Raw genomic sequence first — 17,209 nt, 5'->3', positions numbered from 1 at the left:
GGTCAAACGTTTAGAAGACTACAGCAAGTTATGTCAATTAAAATTTAACCGTTTACTCTGTGTTTTATATGTTACCTCAACTAAGATTTATTATTTAGGCATCATAAGAAATTGCTGAGAACTACATAAACATATATTTTTATAGTTTAACAAAATTGTTAAAAATTATTAACTGGTGTTTATCAATCACTAAAAACACACACACACTACAACACATAATAGCCTTTATTAAACCTCCAAATCTCCATTTATAAATTTTTTCATACAAACTAAACATACAGCAATGAAGAAAACAGTCACCTACATCTTGGATGGACTGAGGGTCAGTAAATTATCAGCAAATTTTCATTTCTGGGTGAACTATCCCTTTAAAGCTCCAGTTGACAAACATTACATCTGTAATACAGCTGCAAAATTCAGTTTAAACTTTGTTTAATGAACTAAGAAAAAACTAAACAAGTTAAACAAAATGTTAGCAAACAAACATTTACAAATATTACTACTGTTCACAATTACATCTGAGGCAGAAGTAAAAAAAAAATGAACCAGATGTTACAGTATATAAAATCATGTCACCTTCATTTATATAGCACTTTATACAGTACCGATTGAGTCAAAGCAGCGTTACAGAGTCAAACAGGAAAATAGTTTGTCGATAATGCAAGAGGACAATAAGAAATCATTTTTCCAACTGAAGTCAGAGATTGAGTAGAAAACCTTGGGAGAAACCAGGCTCAGTCAGTGGGCAGTTCTCCTCTGGCCAGACGAAACCTGCATGGTGTGGTTTAATTCTAGGCTGCAACACAGGTCAGATTGAGCAGAGGACTCATCTGGTTTTCGTGGTCTTGTCTGGTTTTCGTGGTCTTGTCCCGATGGCCAACAAGGTCTTCGGAGGCGATCTGTCTCTGGAGCTCATCTAGCTGACATGGTCTCTGCTGACATTCAGGGCTGTAGAGGTCGTCTCGAGGTGCTGATCTGGATACGGACTGGATCTGGTGGCTACATTCACCTCGGAATAAAAATGAAACAGACTAATATTAGCGTAGATGCCATTGAGAACAGTAAAGCACATTATAATTGTAGTAAAAACTCTAAACATTTACACATATTACCTGGAATGAAAACAATAAACTCCTAGTCTTGAAAGTACACACAGTATGTAGTTGCAGTGGAGCGGTCTGGTGTTTGGTGTCTTCGAAGAACTGACTGGGTTGCATCTGAAATCTTGCAATGATGACAAAGCACCAATGAAACCTTTGACCACACCCTGATGGAGAAAGAAAAGTACATTTTAAGTTCAAAAAAATGAAATGATGCCTTTTAAATAATTTACTATGTATCAATATCAGTTAATTAAATTTGTATTTTGTATATTTTTCCATTGCACAAGAGCGACATTTCACCGTGGCTTGTTGTTAGTCACGTTTAATGTCGTCTTTTTACTTCACGGTACAATTGTGAAAGTTTACACACGCAAAAACCCATTCAACACACCCATGTTAACTTCAAATGAGCGCATTACTGTGGTTTACATTAAGTTACACGTTTCATAGATTTCAGTTAACGTTAGTCGTATTAAGCATAAGAGAGAAAGACCATGCATCTCTTCAGATCTTTTCACGGCACGGAAACACAAAAAATCACAACACACCAAAATGAGCTAAAATTGATTATAGTAACACAGCTTTTGACATTAAGTGTTTTATGCATTAAATAAAGGTGAAAGACCACATTCCCTTCACTTAAATTTCCCTCAGGCATATCATACAACGCTTATTCTATGTTTTTATGTGTTGTACGTTTGTGTATAAATATATACGTTTTAAATAAAACATTTACACCTTTTTAATATACGTTTTGATAAATTCAGTCTAACGTTAAGTACAAATGTTTATTCAGTGCCACTGACAACTTTACCTGACGCCTGAGCTTGACATACACTTAAATATCCACTTTTCTTCGGATATACAACTCATAAAACACTTTCTAAATGTCCACTCAAAAAAATCGAATATGTTGCATGATTTTCTCGTTTAATTTAGTCCCATTGCCTTAAAATTATTAAGTAAATAATATATATTTTTTAAAGTTAAGTGAACTTGACAATTCACTTAACTTATCACTTTTTACAGTGTGTGTGTGTATATATATATATATGTTGGACATTATAAATGTTAACTTTTTAAAAATATATATTAAAAATTGCCAAAAATATATGAAGAAATATCAGTTACACACTCAATTTACATTTTGCAATTAAAATTGTTAGTATTTCCTGTAAATAAGGTGACATGACGAAAATTGCACACAGTATAAATTATTTTATATTATATTATATTTTATTATTATAGATATATTATTTTGAGTTGCTATGCTTCAACATGTTTAATTTACATTTTTAAATAAAGTTCTGAACATAAATGAAATTCTTTATAGAAATATACAACTGTATAAAGCACTTATTTTGCTGCAGACTATTAATTTACATTAGAAAAACCTTTAGTTTTAACCTTTAGTACTTTTTGAAGAAAATGTTATAAGAGGAAGATCCTTGGTGGGTCTTAGGAACAAGACAAAAATTACAATTAAAGTTTGATTGATTATAGGTGCGACATCATCATCTGTTTGGCCGTCCCTATTGGATTAAGCGGATCATGTGACGTCTGACACGACCCGTCTCTCCACTAATGAATGTGATTTGTCCAGGCTGTAATATCATGTCTAATCAAATAATCCACGTCTGCCATGTGTCTCACTGAAGAGCTGGAGTGGCTTTTGTCTCTGAAAGCATGCTGGGAAAGACAGGCAGTTATTTTGAGTAGATGAGGAGGAAACCCAAATGGATCTGGCTTTCTCTGAGACCGCAGGGGCGTTTAATCCGGTTTCCTCGGCGTAACCTCAGCTCACAGCTTTAGCGTTTGTGTTCCTGATCATTCAGACGTGAATCCAGCCTCCTACACGCACTTGGCTGGAGAAAACACCGCATTTGTCCCGCTTCTGATGAAATTATGAGTGGACGAAAACACTACATATGAAAAAAAGCACTAGTGATACTTTTAATGATGATTAATAAACAATTACAACGATTAATGAACAAAAGTAAAGCAAGTTGAATTGTTTGCATTTATTATCTCACACAAAAAAGAGGTCTGAATCAAGGTTATGATTAACTAAAATCTATAAAAAACATTTTCAGCACTTGAAATAAAATAAAAAAACATTAAGTGAAAATAAAATATAAAAAACTAAAATTAAACTAATAGAAAAAAAAAACAAGGCAACATTTATCATTTTCGTTTAGTTTAAGTACAAAAGTAACTGACACTAAATAAAAAATAAAATTTAAAATTAAACCTAAAAACTATATAGACAGATTTAATGACAAAAAAAAACTCTTCTAAAGCTTTAATTAAAATTAAAATGAGAACAGAAAATATAAAAATAAAATTCACATTATTGACAAAAAATCTATCTATCTATCTATCTATCTATCTATCTATCTATCTATCTATCTATCTATCTATCTATCTATCTATCTATCTATCTATCTATATAACCCAATTTACATCTATATATAATATAACCCAATATATATATATATATATATATATATATACCGAATTTGCCCAAAATATTTTGTAATATATTTCGTTTTAAATAGAAAATATTTTACATTGAAAAACATATTTTCTTTAGCAGTGCTGTTTAAATTTAAATAAATAAATCTGGGGCAATAGCATACTGTATGTTCTGGATGGATGGATGGATATAAAAAATGAATAAATGAATGAATGAATGAATGAATGAATGAATGAATTTGGAAACTGGGGCAATAACATATATTTTGCATATATTTTGGCCAAAAAAAAGGGAACAAAATGAATGGATTAATTAATTAATTAACTGGGGTTTTTTGGAGAGCACAGAAGAGCAAATGATGAGTAAAGAGTATTTCAGGCCGAGGGTGAATTTATAAAGGCGTCTTGATTGTGAGGAATCGCTCAGGGTATGAAATAACCTCCGACGCATGAATGGAAATGACAGACAGAGATTACAGAGAGTTTGCAGAGTGAGCGGCTTTCTAATCTTCATGAAGAGCGAGGGCGTCCTGTTATTCTCCTGCAGAGAGCGCCGATAGCAGCCTAATTAAACATGTGCACGCACGAATGTTTGGGGAAAAACAGCTGACACGAGAAGACGACAAACGCCCTCTGCTGAATGTCATCCGCAATCTACCGCGCCGAAGATAACCTATATAGTCTAAAACAAAGTCTTGGAGCTGCAAGTCAACTACGAAGAACGGCTCTAAAGGGTTTTTCCTCTCCGCAACAGAAGTTAGCAAACTGTAAAAATGTTGATTGTCTCATTCGCAGCATCATTTAGAAGTTTTTTTAAAGGTAATTGCGGTCACAAGTCTGACTTTTTTCCTCAGAATTGCATGATAGAAACTCACAATTCTGAGAAATAAAGTCAAAATTCTGAGAAATACTCGCAATTCTAAAAAATAAAGTTCCAATTCTGACTTTTTTCTAAGATATTGTGTGATAGAAAGTCGCAATTCTGAGAAATAAAGTCAGATTTGTGATATAAACTTGCAAATGCAAGAAAAAAGAGAAAGAACGACAGAATTGTGAGATTAAATCTCACAATTTTGAGAAATAAAGTCGCAATTCTGATTCAATTCAACTGCGAGTTATAATTCTGAGATATAAACTCACAATTTTGTTTTTAAGTTTGTATCTCAAAATTTTGAGAAGTCATAATTGCAAAATATAAACAGAATTGAGAGTAAAAAAAAAAGTCAGAATTGCGAGAAAGAAGTCACAAATACAAGATACGGTGATAGGTGGCCTTAACTACTATGTACTTACATTTAAATTAATCATTTGATACAATGCAATTATTGTGTACATGCATGTTTTTACATTGTACTTATATTTAAAAAAATGCATATATGTAATTACATCTGTAATTACATTTGTAATTACACTGTTGACCCATCCCTTACACCTTAACCCCCCTTAAACCTACCCATACCACCAAACCTGTCCCTAACCTCCCCGTATCCCACCTCAAAGCAGCAAAAGTGTTTTGCAATACAATATGACCACAATAAGTACATTGTACTTATTTTTTGATGTAACATAGTAGTTAAGGCCACTTAATATAAAGTGTGACCAAAGATACAGTATATATATATATATATATATATATATATATTAGTGCTGTCAAACGAGTAATCGCGATTAATCACATCCAAAATAAAAGTTTTTATTTATATAATATATGTGTGTGTACTGTGTATATTTATTGTGTAGATACACTCACATACAGCATATATTTACAGCATACCTTCTGATGTTCATTCATGTTTATTTCATGCTATAACTAGTAATGCTGAAACGATCGGTTCACGTGCCGCTTGAACTGAGGCTCTACAGTCACGACACATTTCTTTAAAAATGTCTGTCGGTGTGTTGTCAGTTTCGTCTTTGTTCTGCGATGTATTTTTTTTACTGCGTGAGAACATGATGTGTGGTGTGAGAGCGGCATGGCTTGTCAGACGTAGCAACAGTAACTAAGGGGGGCGGGTCTTTGCAAAGGGTCATTTGCGAGTTTCTATCACATAATTATGAGAAAATCACAATTGCGAGAAAAAAAGTCAGAATTGTGAGATAAGAAGTCGCAATTACCTTGTTTAATTTGTTATTCAGTGGTGAAAACGGGCTTCCATGTAAATTTCTGTGTTTAATGGAACCAAATCAACCAGAGCCGAACATTGAGATTGTTCTGGTAACATTTACTCGACGTTCAATTCTCTGTTTTCATCTTTCCGTCTCCTCTGGTCTTCATCTTATCTGTAATGATCTCTGATAGCGAACTTTAATTTTGCTAATGTTGCACTTAAGAAGGCCTAACAGAGCCGCTGTAGATACACATCTACTGTAATCCAATATGCTACGATGAACAATATATGTAATGGCATGAGTCCAGCACATCGATATCTGCTCAAACCAGCAGACAGGGCACAGAGACATCTGGTATGATAATATACACACAATGCAATTTTTGGGTGAACTATTCCTTTAAATCACTGTAATCGATGCATTGAGTCTGGTTATCCTGTTTAAAAGAAATGAATGCTTTTCTTCAGCATACATGCATTCAACTGATCAAAAGAGACATGAGTTATGTTGAAAAAGTAGATTTTTTTATTTCAAATAAATGCTGTTTTTTGAACTTTTTATTCATCAAAGAATCATGAAAAAATAAATATATGATGACACGTATGGTTTTAATATATCCAAACACTCTCAGAAAAAAAGGTACAAAAGCTATCACTGGGGTGGTACTTTTGTACCTTATTTACCCCAAAGGGTCCATATTAGTGCCTTAAGGATACATATTAGTACTTTAAAGGTTCAGATTAGTACCTTTTTTCTGAAAGTGAATGACACAAATAAACAAAAATAATTATTTGTGTTCATGTTTTGGTTTAACATGTAATTTGAGTGTATTGAACCATATAGTCACTCAAAAAAGCCAAAAATGGTTCTTGATTACGACTGTTTTTTTTAAAGAACCATTTATTATTTTTAATCAAATTTTTATTGATATTTTATCATCTTCTAAACATTCAGAACAACATAGGCAAACAATCAGTGGTAAAAATCCAAATGCAACCCTTGGCATTTAAACCATTAATAAAACACTGAGGAAGTGTACGACAGGTAGAAAACGCCAAATTACAACCCAAAAAGTGAACCGTAAAAAGAGAAATAGAAAAAAGGGAGCTAACCTTTTATTTTTGAAGCAATGGTTCACCCAAAATGTCATTGTTTTCTGAGCTTGGTTCAGACTTGAGCTGGTGAATGTAATTGAGCTTCATGTTTCTGTGCCGCAGTATTGGAGCGACTACTATCTGCAGTGGAATACGAGCGATTATCCCGGCGTGAACACGGTTCGCTTCCCAGACTCCCTCATCTGGAGGCCAGACATCCTGCTGTATAACAGGTACAGAAACCAAAGCCTGATCCCAGACACAAGACATCAAAGCATCTTCAATGCTTTAGTGTTGCTGCTTTAGCTCAGGTCATTTATTATTTATTATTTGCACAAATATTTTGCACACTCTTTGACTCTTGATGTGAAACATCAGTCAGTTCTAATAGATGCAATTGAATTTTTACGATGTTGTTTAATAGCATTGTTGGCATTTGATATTGTTTAATAGTATTGCTGGTATTTTCTGCAAATGTTGCATTAACAAATTGGAATATGTGTAAATCTTTCGGAAGGAACAGCTAATCAGACTCAATGCATTGATTACTGTGATTTAAAGGAATAGTTCACCCAAAAATTAACATTTGCTGAAAATGCATTCACCCTCAGGCCATCCAAGATGTAGATCATCAGATTTGGAGAAATGTAGCAATGCATCACTTGCTCAGCAATGGATGTGAATGGGTGCCGTCAGAATGAGAGTCCAAACAGCTGATTAAAACATCATAATAATCCACACCACTCCAGTCCATCAGTTAACATCTGGAGAAGACAAAAGCTGAAACACATCCAGCATTTTAACCTCGTAACCTCACTTTATTGTGATGTTTTTATCAGCTGTTTGGACTCTCATTCTGACGGCACCCATTCACTGCAGAGGATTTATTGCTGAGACAATGATGTAATGCTGCATTTCTCCAAATCTGATGAAGAAACAAACTCATCTACATCTTGGATGGCCCGAGGGTGAGGATATTTTCAGAAAACTTTCAATTGTTGGTGAACTATTCCTTTAAGAGAAGCCAGTGAAGAGTGAGAGTCTGTTTTTTTCTCACTCAACCTCAGTAAAAATTACAGAGCAAATTAGCTGTTCATTTTTTTTCACAGCAGCTCTTTTATTCTCAACACTTCTCATTTATTTTGACCTTCACGTTTGTGCACTGCCTGCTGGTCCTTCATTATGAATTTACAGCTTTTTTTGACTTCCTGAGTAAAATAACCGCAGTGCTGCTAGCGTCCCATATGACATAAAATAAATCTTGCATGTTCACTCAAAAACAGTAATTAATACATAAATTTATGTATAAATTTCCATCCATTTGGATTACACCGTTTTAACACAAACTAATAAACTTAATGTGATGCATGTTTATCAGTTATGCATCAGATCAGGTCAGATTTCTGTAATAATACTAATAAACCGAATGTATTTTAATACAGAACAACTAGGTTTATTTATTTGTCGTTATTAAATGCCATTTGTTTCACTGTCATACATTTTAACTAAATGAATATTGCTTGTTCCACAGCTAGTCATATTTTAACCATCTTCATACCAATTTTTATTAATATTTTGAATGTTTTTATTTTTGTTTTCTGTTTAAAATGAGCTACAATTTTAGTAATTTTGTGTGTTTGTCTTTTTTATTCATTTTTTTTTAAAATATGTATATATTATTTTTTATATATTTATTATTATTATATATTTATATATATATATGTATATATATTTTTAAGTTTTAGAGTTAGTTATTTAGTACTTGAAGTTAAACTACATAAGAAGTGTTGCCTTGGCAAGTAGCTGAAATTAAAAAAAATAGTTTAATTATTAATTATTATTATTATTATTATCATTTCAATTTACAACTTTTGCTTTATGGTTTTAGTTTTAGTTAACTATAATAACCTTGATTATTTAAACAAACTTTTTTTTTTTTCATCTGTCAAGGAAACATTTTTCATTTTCATTTAGTTTAACTACTTAAATAACTAAACCTTAAATACAAGTTAAAAATAGACATTTAAAATAATAATAAGAAGAAGAATACAATTGGCAAAAATACAACTAAATTAATACTAAATTACTACATTAAAAAAATTAAAATAAAACCTGATGATATAGAAAATAAAAATGAATTGAAAATATTAATAAAAATCATAAAAGTATTTCAGCGATACTGAAGTAACACTGTGGCAGCAATCTGACCCCTTTTAATTATGTATGACTGACAAATATGCATCACATTAAGTTTTATTAGTTTGTTTCTGTTAAAACTGTTTCTATATATTATAGCTGTTTATACAATACATAAAATTTGTGTAAAAAAAAGTGTTGGGTTTACGTGCAAACAGAGCATTTCTATGTTCTACCACTGTTGAGATCATTAGAAGAAGCGATTACCCAGCATGCACTGCTTTCATGACTGCAGTCTCTTCTTGCACAAGTTCTCATCATCTCTCTGTGTGTCAGAAAGTGGCGAGGACGTGGAGGGAACGAGGGGTTTGCCTCTGATAGCTGTCTGGGCTGTGATCTGGACGCTCTGAACGTCTCTCTCTGCTCTCATGCGAAACGCCGTCACTCACTGTGTCATCTTCGGCAGTTTTGTGGCGTCTTAAATAACCCTGATTTACACGGCTGACTCCAGACCCACACCGCTCGTGCTTTATAGACCTGTTTGTCCCAGTAAAGTTGCAGGGTTGTGCACTTCCAAACTGCGACACGGCCGTCAGAAGTTTGGAAATGTTTCCACGTGTTAGAATCATAGTGATACAGTGGAAGTCTGGGATCAAAACACAAATGAAAACTCTTTGTCTGTGGGTCTTTTGTTTCTAACAGTGCTGATGAGAGGTTTGATGCCGCATTTCACACAAACGTGTTGGTCAACTCATCTGGATACTGTCAGTACCTGCCACCAGGTAAAATACAGACAATAACTCACAATATCTGTTATGATGGGATAAAGTTTTATTCTATTTTATTAGGTTTTTCATTATTATTAGTCTATCTGTCTATCTACTTTTATTTCAGTTTTAGTTGTATACATATGTATACAAATTTGTCAGGTGTTTTGCTTTTTGTTTTATTTTTTCAGATTATTGAGTGTGTTGAACATATACTGTAGCAACTCAAAAAATATCAATAATAATATAATGTAATCTATGATCAAACAATTTTTTGCCATGTCACTATATTTACAGAAAATATTGACATGGGATCATTTCATAAATTTATCAAGAATGTAAAGTTCTTGTAAAAATTAAAACCCAAAATTTATTTCTACAATAATTTTAAGATTTTCAGGTTGCACTTTATTTTAAGGTGTCCTTGTTACACGTTACATGTACTTACTATTATAATTACAATAAATTATGCATAATTACATGCAAGTAACCCTATCCAAACCCTAACCATATAGTAAGTACATGTAGATAATTAATATTACCCAGTATTTAAAAGTATAATTACACTGTAACAAGGACACCTTAAAATAAAGTGTAGCCAATTTTAATTTATTATTATTATTATTATTATTATTATTATAAGTAGTAGTAATAGTATAATTTTAAATACAATAATACTTTTATTAATACATTTAAGTATATATATAAAAAATGTATGTATAATCTCCAGCAAAATAAAACTTACAAAATGTTCAAATCACTTTGGTCAAAGCAAGATGGCAATGTAAATTTCCTTTAAAAAAATAAAAAATACAGCAAGGATATTAAAAATTAAATGATGAATAATAATTGTGCATCAGGTCTGTTTTTACTTTGTTTATATTAATTTTATGAAGATGCTGAAAGCAAATCATTAAATATTATATTGTAGTTTGTACACAGCTTTTGTCATTTTTATTATATTTTATTATAGGCTTTCCTGTAGCTCAAATAGTAGAGCATGGCGCTAGCAACGCCAAGATCATGGGTTCGATTCCCAGGGAAAGCAAGAGCTGATAAAATGTAAAAACTGTAACTTGAATGCAATGTAAGTCGCTTTGGATAAAAGCGTCTGCTAAATGCATAAATGTAAAATGTATTAATTGTTGGTTTTAAATTCTCTGTTTTAATTTATTTTTATTTCGGTTTTAGTTTTATTAGTACTTCACCTTAAACTTATTAATTTCAGTTTTTCATCCATATTTACATTTTTTTTAGCTTTATTTCAATTACCAAACATTTTTAATACTTTTAGTTTAAGTTAATGATAATAACACAGTTTCTATCAGGAGAATGGTAAGACTGACCGTACACCTTGCGTTCCAAAGCGTGTCTGTGCATAATTAATAACCAAACTCAAACAGGCACAGTCACTTCTGCATTTCTGGCCTTCTATTAGTCATTTAAACTGTCTAATAGGTTATAACAATGTATGTACTCACTTCCACACATCTCCAGCCTGTCCTGATTTATTTTTTATCTTCCTAGTTGGGGCTCAAAGTAAATCCTGAGTTTCCCACAGGTGATTTGGCATTGTGGCTCTGTTCACGTGCGCTCGTCTCATTCCCTCATGAGCTGACAGCGACTGTGACATCCCTCCCTATAGTTACTGCAGCTCAGGGTGACCTGGACTCACCTGTCACCTGGAAAACACACACTTATTCTGCTGTTTCAATTACTGTCCGTCCACCCACTGACAGGAATCAATACAAACTCTCACACACGACGGGCTGAAAGTTCAGAAAGAGAGGCGTGATGGGATTTATGTAAATCTGCAGGAGACAGTGAGCGATCCGTTTTTCCCACGAGGCCGTGTGCAGCCGTCCAGAGGCTTTATTACGGGATGGGGACGGAAACTGAGGGGAACGACTTCAGACTCCGAACAAATTGGATTCACAGAAGTTTGTCTTCAGAGGGACTCTTTCTCTAGTTCAGTTCATGGGGGATTATTTAGGGATGCACTATATTATCGGAACGTTATCGGAATTTGAAAAAATTATGCCGATATGCCTTGCCGATAAGACTGATAGGTCAGATGATAAGACATAGGATCAGATCACACCCACACATGTCAGCAGTGTGGTCATTCTTGACACTTGTATATTCAATAATTTACTGTAATATATACAGATTTATTCATTAATATGTAATTTTTTTTTTTTCAAATGTATTATGAAAACTTAAATTTTTTTGAATTTTTACAGCTCTTTTGCTTTCGACCATTTATTAATGATAAATCCACAAATAAAATCTTAAGGTTTCAACTACATCTGTCTGAGAAAAAAGAAACAAATTAAAAAAAACAGCAGATTTATTTTATTACATTTATTTTCAAGGCTTTCAATATACTCTCATTAAAGAAAACTTTAATAATGTTTATTGCTTCTAACAAATAAGTTTTTCCTCAAAACTAAGCAAAATTTAAAAATTATTTGTTTATATTTTCCGCACAGGAGAGACTTGGTGTTGTTTCAAAACAAAGGGAAATATATATTGGCATCGGCTATTGGTCAAAATGAGTTGAAAAATATCGGCATATCGGATATCGGCAAAAATCTAATATCGTGCATCCCTAGAATTACTTTCAGCTCTGTTTAGGAATAGCATATGATCAAAGCATTCTTAAACTAAACTAAACTACACTCTTAATATATTCTGCCATTTTACTGGTTTCAGGATGTTTATTGTGTTATGTTTGATTCTTTCATGATGCATTTGTTTTTGATTCTGTTTGATTCTGTCTGATTATGTTGTGTTTGAATTGTTTGTTTTTGATTCTGTTCTGTTTGATTCTATTGTGTTTAATGCATTACTTTTTAGTTCTGTTTGATTTGTTGGCTTTTGATTCTGTTGTGTTTGATTTTATTTGATTCTGTTTTGTTTGATTTGTTTGTTTTTGATTCTGTTGTGTTTGATTTGTTTGTTTTTGTTTCTGCTGTGTTTGATTTGTTTGTTTTTGATTCTGTTGTGGTTGATTCTGTTGTTTTCTTTGTTTGTTTTTTATTCTGTTCCGTTTGATTTTATTTGATTCTGTTTTGTTTGATTTGTTTGTTTTTGTTAATGTTGTGTTTGATTTGTTTGTTTTTATTTCTGATAGATTCTATTTGATTCTGTTCTGTTTGATGCATTTATTTTTGATTCTTTTGATTCTGGGTCCCTGTACTTTTGCGTCCATTCGTTTTTCGTTTTTTAACCCACACCAAAAAAATAAATGAAAAAAGAACAGTTAGTGTATTTTTAAATGCTATGCTGAAAACCAAAGCTGAAATTAGAACCGTACACACAAAATGTTACCCGAAAAAGTAAAATATTGACTTCTTTTCAGATTTTTTTAATGAATTTTTGCACTTTTAATAAACATTTGAAAAATGCACAAATTAATATATAAAAATTTAGATTTTAATAGTTTTTCTTTGGCCAAATTTAGTAATGCTTCTCCTGCACGTTCAGTTGAGAACTATAGCCATCTTTGCTATACTATAGCCAACAGTGCAGAGACTTAATACAAATATGATTTTTAAAATAGACATAGCACACTCTCAGAAATAAAGGTACAAAAGCTGTCACTCGGGCGGTACCTTTTCAAAAGGTACACTTTTGTACCTATTAGGTTAAAATATGTACACTTTAAGTACTAATATGTACCTTTAAGGTGCCAAAATGGACCCTTTAGGTACAAACATGTACCTTTTGAAAAGGTACCACCCCAGTGACAGCTTTTGTACCTTTATTTCTGAGAGTGCAAAATCCTGGGAACTTTATCATCATGAAATTATATACTGGGATATAATTTTGTCAAAATTTTGTGTTGCTATCTGGGTCACGGTATCGGAGAGGACCGTGCATGGTTGCTCAAAGTACAGTAGGCTATATCGTGTTAGAGCACTACACACGGTTTAATATATGGGGTAAATATAGAAATATATAAAGTTATAATCTCCAGATACAGGCAGGCCTTGTTCCTGAATCAAATCACTGAGGGTGCTTCTGAAATCATTGTCTTTTTTTCCCCTTCTCCCAAATCAGATTATAATACTGTTTCAGCTATTAAAATAGTTCAGTTTTGTATGTAATGGCAAAGTGATTATATTTCGTTTCGTTTTTTTATCAGGCTAAGTTAATTTAGAAAAACGTTTGGAGCATTTTTTTTTTTTTTTGGTTCGTTAAATAAGTTTTTTCTTTCTTAAAGTATGACCAAGCGGCCAGCGGCAGACAGTGAGCTGATCATAGCCTATGTTTGATCAATTTAGCCTTCTCAAATCATCACGACTTGCCTAAAATAAAATCTATAGATATGGCCTACTGAAACAGTTCAAGCATATAACAATATTTAAACGTTAAACCTACATGTGCGCAGGACATGGAGGCACCAGCACAATCAATTGCATTTTTTTTTCAAATGGAAACAACTTACGCCGTAAGAGTAATACATCATTCGGAACTGTAAAGGGTCTACTTTTATTTGTGTGCATGCACAATATCAACAAAACGTCGTACTTTTAAGAAAACAATGATGCGCTTTCTGCCGTCTCGTCTTGATCAGGAGCGCTTCACAAAAATGAACCAAAAGTCAGCGAATACATGCCTCACAGACATGATAAATATCTATAGAAAGCTTTACATTACTACGTAACGAAATAAATCAAATCGATAACAAAAACTCTTTCATTATAATCCGTGAATATGCACTTCTCTCTAAAGGCGCGTCTAATGAGGAGACGGTGAGTCAGGATCATCATCTTCATCTTTGCGACACTGACACAGAAAACACTTTATTAGTAAATAATTCAAATATCTCCTTACTATTTCCCCCGGACACATTCATGGTAATTATGCTGGGTCTTTGCGGCAAGCTTCAGCCTATTGCGTGTATTTGAAACAGATCTCTTCAGCTGCTGCGGGACTCTAAACACCGTCGAGCCGCTCTTCACAGTCGCGACTCAGTCTCGTGTTGTTTACACCAGCACGGCAATTTTTTTCATCACTAATTGATGGATGTCTAAAATATAAAAATAAGGAGAAGCCTAAAACAGGCCCGAGGCCCGGCGCACGTCTGAACTACGTGAAAATTGGCCCGATCGAAGCCCGGCCCTAGAGGCGTAAAAAAGTCGGGGCCGCCAGGCCCGGGCTGAAAAGCAGGGCTCTAGTGTTCCCCTCGGTAGAAATCACGTTTCCCTCTCTCCCCTCGGTACGTTTTTACCATATTTGTCTTGTTTGTGTGAGTTTTCCGGACATTAATTCAGCACTTTGGTCCAGCATGGTTGTTTTTTAAATGTGCTATATAAATCAAATTGAACTGAACTGAACTAAAAGCATGGCCACTCAGGAAATCAACATAAAATGTCAGTTATCCTATTTCTAACTTTAACCAAAGTCCCTTGTCTTTGCTTTAACTGACCTTCTCTTGCTTTCGTTTCGTTCCCTCTGCTGTAGAACTTGTCCAGGATACAGTTATTTGCAAAGAAATGGGCTATCTACTGTGTATTTCATGCATGTTTTTAGGCATGAAAAATTATTAAGATCATAAAAATATCAAAGCTAAATGTTTTCATAAAGCAGTTATGGTAGCTACGTCAGTAGCGCGAGAGGGTGCATCTGTATTGAAACACTCAAAAAAGGTAGAAATTAAACTTAGCATTTACATACATTACAAAAAAAAAAGCTTTATATCATTTTTACGATTTTTAATGAAATAGGAATTTTGAATAATGAAAATTAGTTTGTTCCTGTTTATTCTATTCATCAGAGTTCGAACCATTATAGAAGAAACCGCATTTTCCGTATTTCATTTCTAGGATAAAAAACGAATGGACGCAAAAGTACACGGACCCATTCTGTTGTGTTTTATTTATTTATTTTTTATTTTTTTGTTGTTGTTTTTGATTCGGTTCTGTTTGAATCTATTTGATTCTGTTGTGTTTTTTTGTTGATTTGTTTGTTTTTGATAAATTTTTGGTTTGTTTGTTTTTTATTCTGTTGTGTTTGGTTCTTTTCTGTTTGATTCATTTTGTTTTTATTGTGTTTGATTTGTTTGTTTGTGATCTGTTGTGGATAAGAAAATGGGCAAAGAAAGCAATTTTTTACAGCGTCAGTGACTAATCTAACACAGCATTTCCCACAATGCTTCTGTTGTTAAGGTATCTTTAAGAGCACCTGCTACATCGATGTGCGCTGGTTCCCTTTTGATGTTCAGCGGTGTGATCTAAAGTTCGGCTCGTGGACGTATGGAGGATGGTCTCTAGACCTGCAGATGATGGAGGCCGATATTACCGGATACATCGCTAACGGGGAATGGGACCTGGTTGGTGAGTTTTACACGCAGTACAGTGATGTATGATACTGTGTTACTGAATGATTAATATAATCATATACCATGTTATTTATGTGGTAATATAACATATTTAAAATGAAAAAACAGGCTAGTACCACGATATATGCCCTAAATCACATGGTAGTGCCATTGTGTCATGTCCAAAACAGTGTTATTTTAGTATCATTTTTGTTTAATTCAAGATTTGAAATTGTATTTTTTTTTTCTGGTGTATTTTTGTCATTTATTTTAGCTTTTTATTTTATTTGATTCAGTCATATATATATATATATATATATATATATATATATATATATTCATATAATTTATATATATATATATTAATATATAATTAAAGTTACAATTTTATATTAATAAATTATAAATTATATGAATATTCATATAAATTATAATTTATTAATATAAAATTGTAACTTTGATTATATATTAATATATAATATTAATAAATATTTTTTAATATTTTGAATTAGTTTTCAATTTTATGTTTTCCATTTTTAAAGTTTTAATAATTGAATAATCTTAATTTTTTAATTAATTGTTAGTTTTTATTAATTATTCAGTTTTCATTTAATTTCAATGAAAATTAATTATTAATATATGAATAAGTTAATAATCCCATAGTATCACAGTGAGAGTGTGATTTGAATCAGATGTTGAGAAACACTGGAGGAAAACAAACAAGTTTTACATAATTGTGTCTGCCATGCATCATTTCATACACACACACACACACACACACACAGATTTTAAACACTCTCGGTCCCTTATAACTGCATGTGAAATCATTCATTTGTAAATAATCAGCATTTCACAAGATGCCCTGATACAGATCTGACATTTCTGTCTTCCAGAACATCATTTGTGCAGATTATCATCACCAGAAGCTGTAGAGAGCCTGAATCATTTCAGAGTTACTTAAAATAAATGATCAGAAAAATAATTAGCTGACCTCATAAAGCACATGCGTGAAGATTGGACTTGATGACATATTACAATTTGGCTTGGTTCATGAATATTAATTAGGTGACACAAAAACTGATTCTGAATTTGATTCTAATTTACTAAAATATAACTGAGCACTAGGATTTTTGTCATGGTTCCTTACCCTAAGTATATTTGTTCTTTATGATTCTGTTGTTTTGGACTCTTTGATTC

General features: G+C 32.7%; 1 protein-coding gene across 2 annotated transcripts in view; it reads left to right on the top strand.

The window, feature by feature from the left end:
* Positions 1–17,209, top strand: part of LOC131533880 (neuronal acetylcholine receptor subunit alpha-7) — a 40,914-nt gene that overhangs the window by 8,648 nt on the left and 15,057 nt on the right. For both annotated transcript variants that reach the window (XM_058766324.1, XM_058766323.1), the window contains exons 4-6: positions 6,905–7,014; positions 9,620–9,699; positions 15,861–16,028. In XM_058766324.1, coding sequence (XP_058622307.1) covers positions 6,905–7,014; positions 9,620–9,699; positions 15,861–16,028 — 358 coding nt within the window. The remainder of the gene's footprint in view (positions 1–6,904; positions 7,015–9,619; positions 9,700–15,860; positions 16,029–17,209) is intronic.

This window comes from Onychostoma macrolepis, chromosome 25 (genome assembly GCF_012432095.1).
Source record: "Onychostoma macrolepis isolate SWU-2019 chromosome 25, ASM1243209v1, whole genome shotgun sequence".
NCBI classification, from domain to species: domain Eukaryota; kingdom Metazoa; phylum Chordata; class Actinopteri; order Cypriniformes; family Cyprinidae; genus Onychostoma; species Onychostoma macrolepis.
The sequence above is the reverse complement of the archived record's forward strand: the minus strand, read 5'-3'. Positions and strand labels throughout refer to the sequence as shown.